This window comes from Pristiophorus japonicus, chromosome 18 (genome assembly GCF_044704955.1).
Source record: "Pristiophorus japonicus isolate sPriJap1 chromosome 18, sPriJap1.hap1, whole genome shotgun sequence".
In the NCBI taxonomy this organism is placed as follows: domain Eukaryota; kingdom Metazoa; phylum Chordata; class Chondrichthyes; family Pristiophoridae; genus Pristiophorus; species Pristiophorus japonicus.
The window spans coordinates 5,738,020-5,749,296 of NC_091994.1; the positions used below are offsets into that span (position 1 = coordinate 5,738,020).

Sequence of the window (11,277 nt, forward strand, 5' to 3'; positions counted from 1 at the left end):
CAGTTTCGATCACAATGCTCCGTGCTTGTCCTGTCCTGTCCTATCTCGGTTATACAGACTAGTTGCGCTCCTTCCTTGTTCTGGAGAGCCTTGCATTGAAAGCTTTATTCTGCATTCTGCAAATGAAAATCCGATTTTAAGAATGAATTGTTTAAACTAAACTTCAGACTTACGAACACAGCAGATTTTAGTACAAAATAGATTTGCTTTCCGGGGAAGTTAGAAAAAGAGTTGCTGTTCCTTAAATTAAGGAATCGACCTGGGGGCAGGGGAAGTCCATAGGAACAGGAGGAGGCCATTCAGCCCCTCGAGCCTATTCCGTCATTTAATGAGATTTTGGCTGATCGGTTCCCCAACTCCCGCTTTTGCTCCAGATCCCTGGATACCCTGACCCAGTAAAAATCTATTGATCTCAGTATTGAAAAGTTCAGCTGACCCCCAGCATGCACAGCCTCCCCTCTTCCCCGGGTTGGGCTATTTCCCTCCCCCTCCATGATCTCAGGGTTGGGCTGGTTAGACGAGTGATTCATTTCACAACCATTCGAGCCAAAGGGTGGGGCTGCTGGATGCGGTGCGAGGGTAAAGTCTGCCCCTCCCAAAACAACCAATGAGATCTCCCTGAGGGTGGGCCCTGCAGCTGTCGGGTTCTAATTGGGGGAGGCTGAGCAGTGCATCCAATGAGCTGCGTGGGGCGGGGCCGAGCGCTCTGAGTGACCGGAGCTGTTTATAAAAGGCAGGTTCGCTGCAGGTCCGTTGCTGGTTTCCGAGAATCTACAGATTGGTAAGTGACAAACAGACAGACAGAGTGAGTGAGACAGACACAGAGGGGGCGTGAGAGTGAGAGACAGTGTGAGACACAGAGGGGGGGGGGGTGTAGAGAGAGAGAAGGGGGGTGTAGAGAGAGAGAAGGGGGGTAGAGAGAGAGTGGGGGGTAGAGAGAGAGATTGTACTCTGGGTACTCTGCAAAAATCTCTCACTCATTTCTAGTGCGAATGGAGATGGTTTTGGTTATATTAATTGAAAGAGTTTGAAAAGTAATGAATTTATTTTAGTAGAACTTGTCTTGGTGTTTGCTGTAGATTTTAAACTTTGTGTTTTGCTGGAATGTGAATGTCATGTTTTCGGTAATAGACTGCAGTGTAGAAACGAATCAGTTTAAAAGTATGAATCCCTGCTCCGTGCCACACCTGACGGGTCGGAGACTTTGTCAAACTTTGCCTGTGCGAACTTTCTCGCTCGGGGGCCGGGCCCGGCCCTTTGCCACACAGGAGATGGCTCAAATTCTTTCGCTTTCTGGTGGAAAATACCAGAATGTAGAATGGAGATTGTAACCGACTGCGTGCATTGATTTGGGCGACAATCCCTCCCAGAAAGGGATGGGCTGGTTATACTGGGCGACGCCCTCAGCCAGTGAGCCAGGTCAGGTTGGGCAATATTACAATGCCTCTGGGCAAGCGTTGTGACACAGATTCTGTAATTATAAACCCCAGGGCAGTGAAACCCGTGGCCTCAGGTAGACACACCGTCCAAATAGCCTCACAATAAGGGGCCGTCCATTCACAGCGGGATTGAGGAGAAATTTCTTTTCTGAGTGTAGTAAATCTGTGAAATTCTCTGCCCCAGAGAAGTGGAGGCTGGGTCATTGAATGTATTTAAGGTGGAGTTCGACAGATTTTTGAGCGATAAGGGAATAAAGGGTTATGGGGAGCGGGCGGGGAAGTGGAGCTGAGTCCATGATCAGATCAGCCATGATCTTATTGAATGGCGGAGCAGGCTCGAGGGGCCAAATGGCCAACTCCTGCTCCTATTTCTTATGTTCTTATGTAACCATTGCCTGCCCCCAACACAAGCTGCTCCTACCTCCAGTCCCATGCAGGCGGCCCTGTCACCTCTGATTGCTAGTCTGGGCCAGTATTGCCATATCCAGGGGGTGAGACACTTACTTGAAGGTAAATTTAAAGTAAAAAGTGTGAGCTGACCTGAGATATGCAGAAAACAGTTGAAGAGTCTTTCAAATGGTTGCACCAGTTTCACTTATAACTGACCGCACTGCTTTCCACTAATCTCCAGCCTATAAATCCACTCATCAACCTCATAATGCCTGGAACCGAGCTGGAATGTGTTATGGCCACAATAATGGGCCTTTTCCATAAATATGCGGGGGAACAGGGCGACAAAAACAAGCTCAACAGGAATGAATTCAAGACTCTGATAAACAAACAGCTGCCTGGTATGATGAAGGTATGTGGAGTAGTGCATAGCCTCCGGCAAAGCAGCTAACTCTTGTCCCCCTCCCCCTCCTCCCCCCCCCCCCCCTGGTCCCTCCTCCCCCCCCCCCCCCCCCTGGTCCCTCCTCCCCCCCCCCCCCCCTGGTCCCTCCTCCCCCCCCCCCCCCCTGGTCCCTCCCCCCCCCCCCCCCCTGGTCCCCTCCTCCCCCCCCCCCCCTGTCCCTCCTCCCCCCCCCCCCCTGGTCCCTCCTCCCTCCTCCCCCCCCCCCCCGGTCCCTCCTCCCCCCCCCCCCGGTCCCTCCCCCCCCCCCCCCCGGTCCCTCCTCCCCCCCCCCCCCCCCCCCCCGGTCCCTCCTCCCCCCCCCCCCGGTCCCTCCTCCCCCCCCCCCCCCCCCCGGTCCCTCCTCCCCCCCCCCCCTCCTCCCCCCCCCCCCCCCCGTCCCTCCTCCTCCCCCCCCTCCGGTCCCTCCTCCCCCTCCCCCTCGCCCTCTCTCCCCCCCCCCCCCCCCCCCCCGGTCCCTTCCCCCCTCCCTCCCCCCCCCCCCCGTCCCCCCCGTCCCTTCCCCCCGGTCCCCCGTCCCTTTAGTGAAATGCAATGTATGACAGCTACTTGTTTTACTAACTGCCCCTTTCTCACAGAACATACATGATCCAGCTGGTTTGGATAAAATTATGAAGAGTTTGGACCACGACCAAGATGACGAGGTGGATTTTGCGGAGTTTGTGACCATGGTTGCGACTATCACACTCTGCTGCCAGGAAGCTTATGTAAGCAGCCTACACTCAAAGAAATGAAGGCAGGAACTCCCTACCCACCTCCTACTCCGGGTTCAAGCCGATGTTTGAAGCTTTTTACCTAATGCTGTATCGTGCTACACTTAAATAAAAGATCTTATGACCAAACATACCTGTTCTGATTCTTTCTTTGCCCTCAGTGTAGCTCTTGCCGGGGTGCGTGGTTTGGGGTAAGTTGTGGTGTGGGATTAGTGGTTTAAGGGGGGTGGGGGGGGGGGTTCGAGGGTCTGATCCTCTCTCCCTGGAGCTGTGGGGTAAATGGGAGGCTCCTGCCTCATATCTAATAGACCCGGCCCCCAGCTCTACCCTCCCCCTTCCCCCCCCCCCCCCCTTCAATTACGATTTCTTGAATTTGAACAATTCCCCGACCTGAAGCCGCCTGTTTTCAGGGGTTCCATTGCCCCGAGTGTGTAATGCGAACTGCTTTAATACATCTCAGAATCTGGCCAGTATAACACTCTGATGCTGGAGATGGTCAGTGGGTCTGTGGAGAGAGAAAGTTCCCTTTCAGCGGGGGGAGTGGGAAGTTAGGAGTGTGGGCGGGGGGGAGAGATTGGGGGTGGGGGGAGGTCGGGCAGTGTAAATGGGGGTGGGGGGGCGGGGTGATATATTCAGAGTACAGCACACACAGCTTCTAACTTGGCAGGCAGCCCTCTTGGAAGCTTCCGGAACCTGCCTGGTTCGGTTTAATTATTAACTCTGTAGTTGCAGTACACAATATGTCCACATCCACAGTGTGGTGCTACAAACATTACAAGCTCACTGACATTACACTTCGCCCTCCTTGATAAAGAAGTTATTATAACAAACATCATACATAACTTGCATGTTTATACATAACACAGGATATAGACTCATTTTTCCCATATTTACACATTTAACTTAACCACTTGTTTTCTGTTTTGAAGAGGATACCTTCGCTCTCGAACAGAACCTTCCAAACATGGTGTTGAATCTAAACTCATTTGAGACGCATCCTGAGGAACGTTTTGCTCCACGGAATTTCCTTGATTTTCATTTGAACTCGCTCTAACTTCAGGCTTTGTTTTCCTGACACGGACTCAGACTTGCATTCTGATTTTTCTCCTGGATTTGTTTCCAGTACATTGGATTTAGGATTTGCTACTGGTGTATCAAAACTCTATTGAGTCAGAAATAATTGAATCATTCCCACCTTCAACTCCTTCCATGTCTGTAGGTAAAATATGATCAATATGAACAAACCTAACCTGTCCATTATCAAACATCTGGACCAAATATGTGCGAGGACCACATATCTTCACCATTCTTCCTAGTAACCACTTTAACCATTTATGGTGATGGTTCTTCACTCACCTTCTGGTTTAATTTCGCACTTCTCACTCTACCTCTATCATGATTTTCTTTCTGTCTTAATTGTGTCTTTTCTACAGACTGCCAAATTTGGTTTTAATGACGAGAATCTGGTTCGTGGCTGTAGTTTGAGAAACAACTCTGCTGGTGTTCTACCAGTAGTTGTATGAGGTGTATTATGATACGTAATCAAAATATTAGCCAATTTGTGATCCAATGATAACTGTCGTTTCTTTGGATTTGGATCTAACATTTGTTTTATGAGGGCATGTTTTACAATTTGTACAGTGCGCTCTGCTGCACCATTTGAAGCAGGATGGTATGGTGGAACCTTGGTATGTTTCACACCATTTTTGCTCGTGAACTTTGCAAATTCTTCGGAACGAAATTGTGGTCCATTATCCGAAACAATTTCTTCTGGGAGGCCAAATGAAGAAAATAAACTTTGCAAAATGACTAATGTTTTACTTGTTATTTTCCACATTGGAAACACCTCAACCCACTTCGAATGGCTATCAATCACAATGAACAATTATTGTCCTTCTAACTCAGCAAAATCAATATGTAGCCTTTGCCACATCCTGGGAGGCCATTTCCATGGCTGTAATGGTACTGGTGGTGGTTGCTTGCTTACCGATTGACATGTCGTACACTGACTCACGATGTACTCTATATCTTTAGCAAGACCTAGCCACCATAAATAACTGTGTGCAAAACTCTTGGTCAAGCACATTCCCAGGTGCTGATCATGGAGGTCTCCTAATAATTTGGACTTGAATTTATTTGGTATAACCACTCTTACACCCCACATGATACAATCTTTATCGACTGATAATTCATTCCTTCGAATGAAGAATGGATGAATATCTTTGTCTGTTAGCTGGTTTGGCCATCCATTTGCAATATAATCATACACCTTTGACATCACTGGGTCACGTTTGGTTGCTCTACCAATCTCTTCCGCTGTGACTGGCAGTTCAACGTATGAAAAATAAAACACTTCCCTATCAGGTGTAACTTGTGATGGGGAAGGCAATCTAGACATTGCATCAGCATTACTGTGATCAGCTGATCGTCTGTATTCAATATCATATGTATATGCTGACAAAATCAAAGCCCATCTCTGCATTCAGGCTGCAGCTAATGTTGGAACTGGGGACTTTGGATGGAGGATTGCTGTTAGGGGCTTATGATCCGTAACGATGATAAACTTACGACCATACAAGTTTTTGTGGAACTTCTTGACACCAAAAATTTCAAATTAGGACACGGGGCAGCGAGCACGGGGTGATGGGTGAGCGGGACTCGGTGCGAGTTAGGACACGGGACAGCGAGCACAGGGGGTGATGGGTGAGAGGGACTCGGTGCAGGTTAGGACATGGGGCAGCGAGCACAGGGGGTGATGGGTAAGCGGGACTCAGTGCGGGTTAGGACACGGGGCAGAGAGCACAGGGAGTGATGGGTGTGCGGGACTTAGTCAAGTTAGGACACAGGGCAGCGAGCACAGGGAGTGATGGATGAGAGGGACTCGGTGCAGGTTAGGACATGGGGCAGCGAGCACAGGGGGTGATGGGTGAGCGGGACGTTGTGAGTTAGGACACGGGCAGCGAGCACAGGGGGTGATGGGTGAGCAGGACTAGGTGCGAGTTAGGACACGGGTCACACAGGGTCTGATGGGTAAGCGGGACTCGGTGCGAGTTAGGACACGGGACAGCGAGCACAAGGGGTGATGGGTGAGCGGGACTCAGTGCAGGTTAGGACATGGGGCAGCGAGTACAGGGGGTGATGGATAAGCGGGACTCGGTGCGAGTTAGGACATGGGACAGCGAGCACGGGGTGATAGGTGAGAGGGACTCGTTGCGCGTTAGGACACGGGGCAGCGAGCACAGGGGGTGATGGGTGAGCGGGACGTTGTGAGTTAGGACACGGGCAGCGAACATAGTGGGTGATAGGTGAGCAGGACTTGGTGCAAGTTAGGACACTGGGCAGCACAGGGTCTGATGGGTGAGCGGGACTCGGTGCGAGTTAGGACACGGGGCGACGAGCACAGTGGGTGATGGGTGTCCGGGGCTCGGTGCGAGTTAGGACACGGGCAGCGAGCACAGGGGGTGCTGGGTGAGCGGGACTCGGTGTGAGTTAGGACACGGGGCACAGGGAGTGATGGGTGAGCGGGACTCGGTGTGAGTTAGGACACGGGGCACAGGGAGTGATGGGTGAGCGGGACTCGGTGCGAGTTAGGACACGGGGCGACGAGCACAGGGGGTGATGGGTGTCCGGAGCTCGGTGCGAGTTAGGACACGGGCAGCGAGCACAGGGGGTGCTGGGTGAGCGAGACTCGGTGTGAGTTAGGACACGGGGCACAGGGAGTGATGGGTGAGCGGGACTCGGTGCGAGTTAGGACACGAGGCAGCACGGGGTTGATGGGTGAGCGTGACTCGGTGTGAGTTAGGACACAGGGCAGCGAGCACAGGGGATGATGGGTGAGCAGAACTCGGTACGAGTTAGGACACGGGGCAGTGAGCACAGGGGGCAATGGGTGAGTGGGACTTGGCGCGAGCTAGGACACGGGGCAGCGAGCACAGGGTGTGATGGGTGAGTGGGACTTGGCGCAAGTTAGGACATGGGACAGCGAGCACAGGCGGTGATGGGTAAGTGGGACTCGGTGCAGGTTAGGACACGGGACAGCGAGCACATAGAAACATAGAAACATAGAAACATAGAAAATAGGTGCAGGAGTAGGCCATTCGGCCCTTCTAGCCTGCACCGCCATTCAATGAGTTCATGGCTGAACATTCAACTTCAGTACCCCATTCCTGCTTTCTCGCCATACCCCTTGATCCCCCTAGTAGTAAGGACCTCATCTAACTCCTTTTTGAATACATTTAGTGAATTGGCCTCAACAACTTTCTGTGGTAGAGAATTCCACAGGTTCACCACTCTCTGGGTGAAGAAGTTCCTCCGCATCTCGGTCCTAAATGGCTTACCCCTTATCCTTAGACTGTGACCTCTGGTTCTGGACTTCCTCAACATTGGGAACATTCTTCCTGCATCTAACCTGTCTAACCCCGTCAGAATTTTAAATGTTTCTATGAGGTCCCCTCTCATTCTTCTGAACTCCAGTGAATATAAGCCCAGTTGATCCAGTCTTTCTTGATAGGTCAGTCCCGCCATCCTGGGAATCAGTCTGGTGAACCTTCGCTGCACTCCCTCAATAGCAAGAATGTCCTTCCTCAGGTTAGGAGACCAAAACTGTACACAATACTCCAGGTGTGGCCTCACCAATGCCCTGTACAACTGTAGCAACACCTCCCTGCCCCTGTACTCAAATCCCCTCGCTATGAAGGCCAACATGCCATTTGCTTTCTTAACCGCCTGCTGCACCTGCATACCAACCTTCAATGACTGATGTACCATGACACCCAGGTCTCTTTGCACCTCCCCTTTTCCTAATCTGTCACCATTCAGATAATAGTCTGTCTCTCTGTTTTTACCACCAAAGTGGATAACCTCACATTTATCCACATTATACTTCATCTGCCATGCATTTGCCCACTCACCTAACCTATCCAAGTCGCTCTGCAGCCTCACAGCATCCTCCTCGCAGCTCACACTGCCACCCAACTTAGTGTCATCCGCAAATTTGGAGATACTACATTTAATCCCCTCATCTAAATCATTAATGTACAGTGTAAACAGCTGGGGCCCCAGCACAGAACCTTGCGGTACCCCACTAGTCACTGCCTGCCATTCTGAAAAGTACCCATTTACTCCTACTCTTTGCTTCCTGTCTGACAACCAGTTCTCAATCCATGTCAGTACACTACCCCCAATCCCATGTGCTCTAACTTTGCACATCAATCTCTTGTGTGGGACCTTGTCGAACGCCTTCTGAAAGTCCAAATATACCACATCAACTGGTTCTCCCTTATCCACTCTACTGGAAACATCCTCAAAAAATTCCAGAAGATTTGTCAAGCATGATTTCCCTTTCACAAATCCATGCTGACTTGGACCTATCATGTCACCTCTTTCCAAATGCACTGCTATGACATCCTTAATAATTGATTCCATCATTTTACCCACTACCGATGTCAGGCTGACCGGTCTATAATTCCCTGTTTTCTCTCTCCCTCCTTTTTTAAAAAGTGGGGTTACATTGGCTACCCTCCACTCCATAGGAACTGATCCAGAGTCAATGGAATGTTGGAAAATGACTGTTAACGCATCCACTATTTCCAAGGCCACCTCCTTAAGTACTCTGGGATGCAGTCCATCAGGCCCTGGGGATTTATCGGCCTTCAATCCCATCAATTTCCCCAACATAATTTCCCGGCTAATAAGGATTTCCCTCAGTTCCTCCTCCTTACTAGACCCCCCGACCCCTTTTATAACCGGAAGGTTGTTCGTGTCCTCCTTCGTGAATACCGAACCAAAGTACTTGTTCAATTGGTCCGCCATTTCTTTGTTCCCCGTTATGACTTCCCCTGATTCTGACTGCAGCGGACCTACGTTTGTCTTTACTAACCTTTTTCTCTTTACATATCTATAGAAACTTTTGCAATCCGTCTTAATGTTCCCTGCAAGCTTCTTCTCATACTCCATTTTCCCTGCCCTAATCAAACCCTTTGTCCTCCTCTGCTGAGTTCTAAATTTCTCCCAGTCCCCAGGTTCGCTGCTATTTCTGGCCAATTTGTATGCCACTTCCTTGGCTTTAATACTATCCCTGATTTCCCTTGATAGCCACGGTTGAGCCACCTTACCTTTTTTATTTTTATGCCAGACAGGAATGTACAATTGTTGTAGTTCATCCATGCGGTCTCTAAATGTCTGCCATTGCCCATCCACAGTCAACCCCTTAAGTATCATTCGCCAATCCATCCCAGCCAATTCATGCCTCATACCTTCAAAGTTAGCCTTCTTTAAGTTCTGGACCATGGTCTCTGAATTAACTGTTTCATTCTCCATCCCAATGCAGAATTCCACCATATTATGGTCACTCTTCCCCAAGGGGCCTCGCACAACGAGATTGCTAATTAATCCTCTCTCATTACATAACACCCAGTCTAAGATGGCCTCCCCCCTAGTTGGTTCCTCAAGGGGTGATGGGTGAACGGGACTCGGTGCGAGTTAGGACACGGGACAGCGAGCACAGGGGTTGATGGGTGAGCGGCACTCGGTGCGAGTTAGGACACGGGACAGCGAGCACAGGGGGTGATGGGTGAGTGGGACTTGGCACAAGTTAGGACATGGGACAGCGAGCACAGGCGGTGATGGGTAAGTGGGACTCGGTGCAGGTTAGGACACGGGACAGCGAGCACAAGGGGTGATGGGTGAACGGGACTCGGTGCGAGTTAGGACACGGGACAGCGAGCACAGGGGTTGATGGGTGAGCGGCACTCGGTGCGAGTTAGGACATGGGACAGCGAGCACAGGGGGTGATGGGTGAGAGGGACTCGGTGCGCGTTAGGACACGGGGCAGCGAGCACAGGGGATGATGGGTGAGCGGGACTCGGTGCGAGTTAGGACACGGGTCAGCGAGCACAGGGGGCGATGGGTGAGTGGGACTCGGTGTGAGTTAGGACACGGGGCAGCGAGCACAAGGGGTGATGGGTGTGCGGAACTCGGTGCGAGTTAGGACACGGGGCAGTGAGCACAGGGGGTGATGGTTGAGCAGGACTCGGTGTGAGTTAGGACACGGGGCAGCACACGGGATGATGGGTGAGCGGGACTCGATGCGAGTTTGGTCAACGGGCAGCATAGGGGGTAATGCGTGAGCGGGACATGGTGCGAGTTAGGACACGGGGCAGAGAGCACAGGGAGTGATGGGTGAGCGGGACTCGGTGCGCGTTAGGACACGGGGCAGCGAGCACAGGGGGTGATGGGTGAGCGGGACTTGGTGCGAGTTAGGACACGGGACAGCGAGCACAGTGGGTGATGGGTGAGAGAGACTCGGTGCGAGTTAGGACATGGGACAGCGAGCACAAGGGGTGATGGGTGAGCGAGACTCGGTGCGAGTTAGGACACGGGACAGCGAGCACAGGGGGTGATGGGTGAGCGAGTCCCGGTGTGCGTTAGGACATGGGGCAAAGAGCACAGGGTTGATGGGTGAGCGGGACGTTGCGAGTTAGGACACGGGACAGTGAGCACAGGGGGTGATAGGTGAGTGGGACTTGGTGCGAGTTAGGACACGGGGCACAGGGTGTGATGGGTGAGCAGGACTCGGTGCGAGTTAGGACATGGAGCAGCACACGGGATGATGGGTGAGCGGGACTCGGTGCGAGTTAGGTCAGCGGCAGCATAGGGGGTAATGCGTGAGCGGGACCTGGTGTGAGTTAGGACACGGGGACAGCGAGCACATGGGGTGATGGGTGCGAATTAGGACATGGGGCAGAGAGCACAGGGGGTGATGGGTGAGAGGGACTCGGTGCGAGGTAGGACACGGGGCAGCGAGCACAGGGGATGATGGGTGAGCGGGACTCGGTGTGAGTTAAGACACGGGGCACAGCGGGTGATGGGTGAGCGGGACTCGGTGCGAGTTAGGACACGGAGCAGCACACGGGATGATGGGTGAGCGGGACTCGGTGCGAGTTAGGTCAGCGGCAGCATAGGGGGTAATGCGTGAGCGGGACCTGGTGTGAGTTAGGACACGGGGACAGCGAGCACATGGGGTGATGGGTGCAAATTAGGACATGCGGCAGAGAGCACAGGGGGTGATGGGTGAGAGGGACTCGGTGCGAGTTAGGACACGGGGCATCACAGGGGTTGATGGGTGAGCGGGACTCGGTGCGAGTTAGGACATGGGACAGCGAGCACAGGGGGTGATGGGTGAGAGGGACTCGGTGCGCGTTAGGACACGGGGCAGCGAGCACAGGGGATGATGGGTGAGCGGGACTCGGTGCGAGTTAGGACACGGGTCAGCGAG

The 11,277-nt window shown here is 52.4% G+C and overlaps 1 protein-coding gene across 1 annotated transcript; it reads left to right on the forward strand.

The window, feature by feature from the left end:
* Positions 1 to 704: 704 nt before the first annotated feature.
* Positions 705 to 3,131, forward strand: LOC139229120 (protein S100-A1-like). Its single transcript, XM_070860781.1, has 3 exons — positions 705 to 781; positions 2,071 to 2,241; positions 2,868 to 3,131. The coding sequence occupies exons 2-3, from the start codon at positions 2,098 to 2,100 to the stop codon at positions 3,021 to 3,023; spliced, it is 300 nt and encodes a 99-aa protein (XP_070716882.1). The 5' UTR covers positions 705 to 781; positions 2,071 to 2,097; the 3' UTR covers positions 3,024 to 3,131.
* The last annotated feature ends 8,146 nt before the right edge of the window (positions 3,132 to 11,277 follow it).

Bases quoted from the DNA above. Each gene is read 5' to 3' on its own strand.
- LOC139229120 (XM_070860781.1), top strand. From the start codon at position 2,098: ATGCCTGGAACCGAGCTGGAATGTGTTATGGCCACAATAATGGGCCTT. The intron at 2,242-2,867 runs GTATGTGGAGTA...CCTTTCTCACAG, and splicing joins AGCTGCCTGGTATGATGAAG to AACATACATGATCCAGCTGG.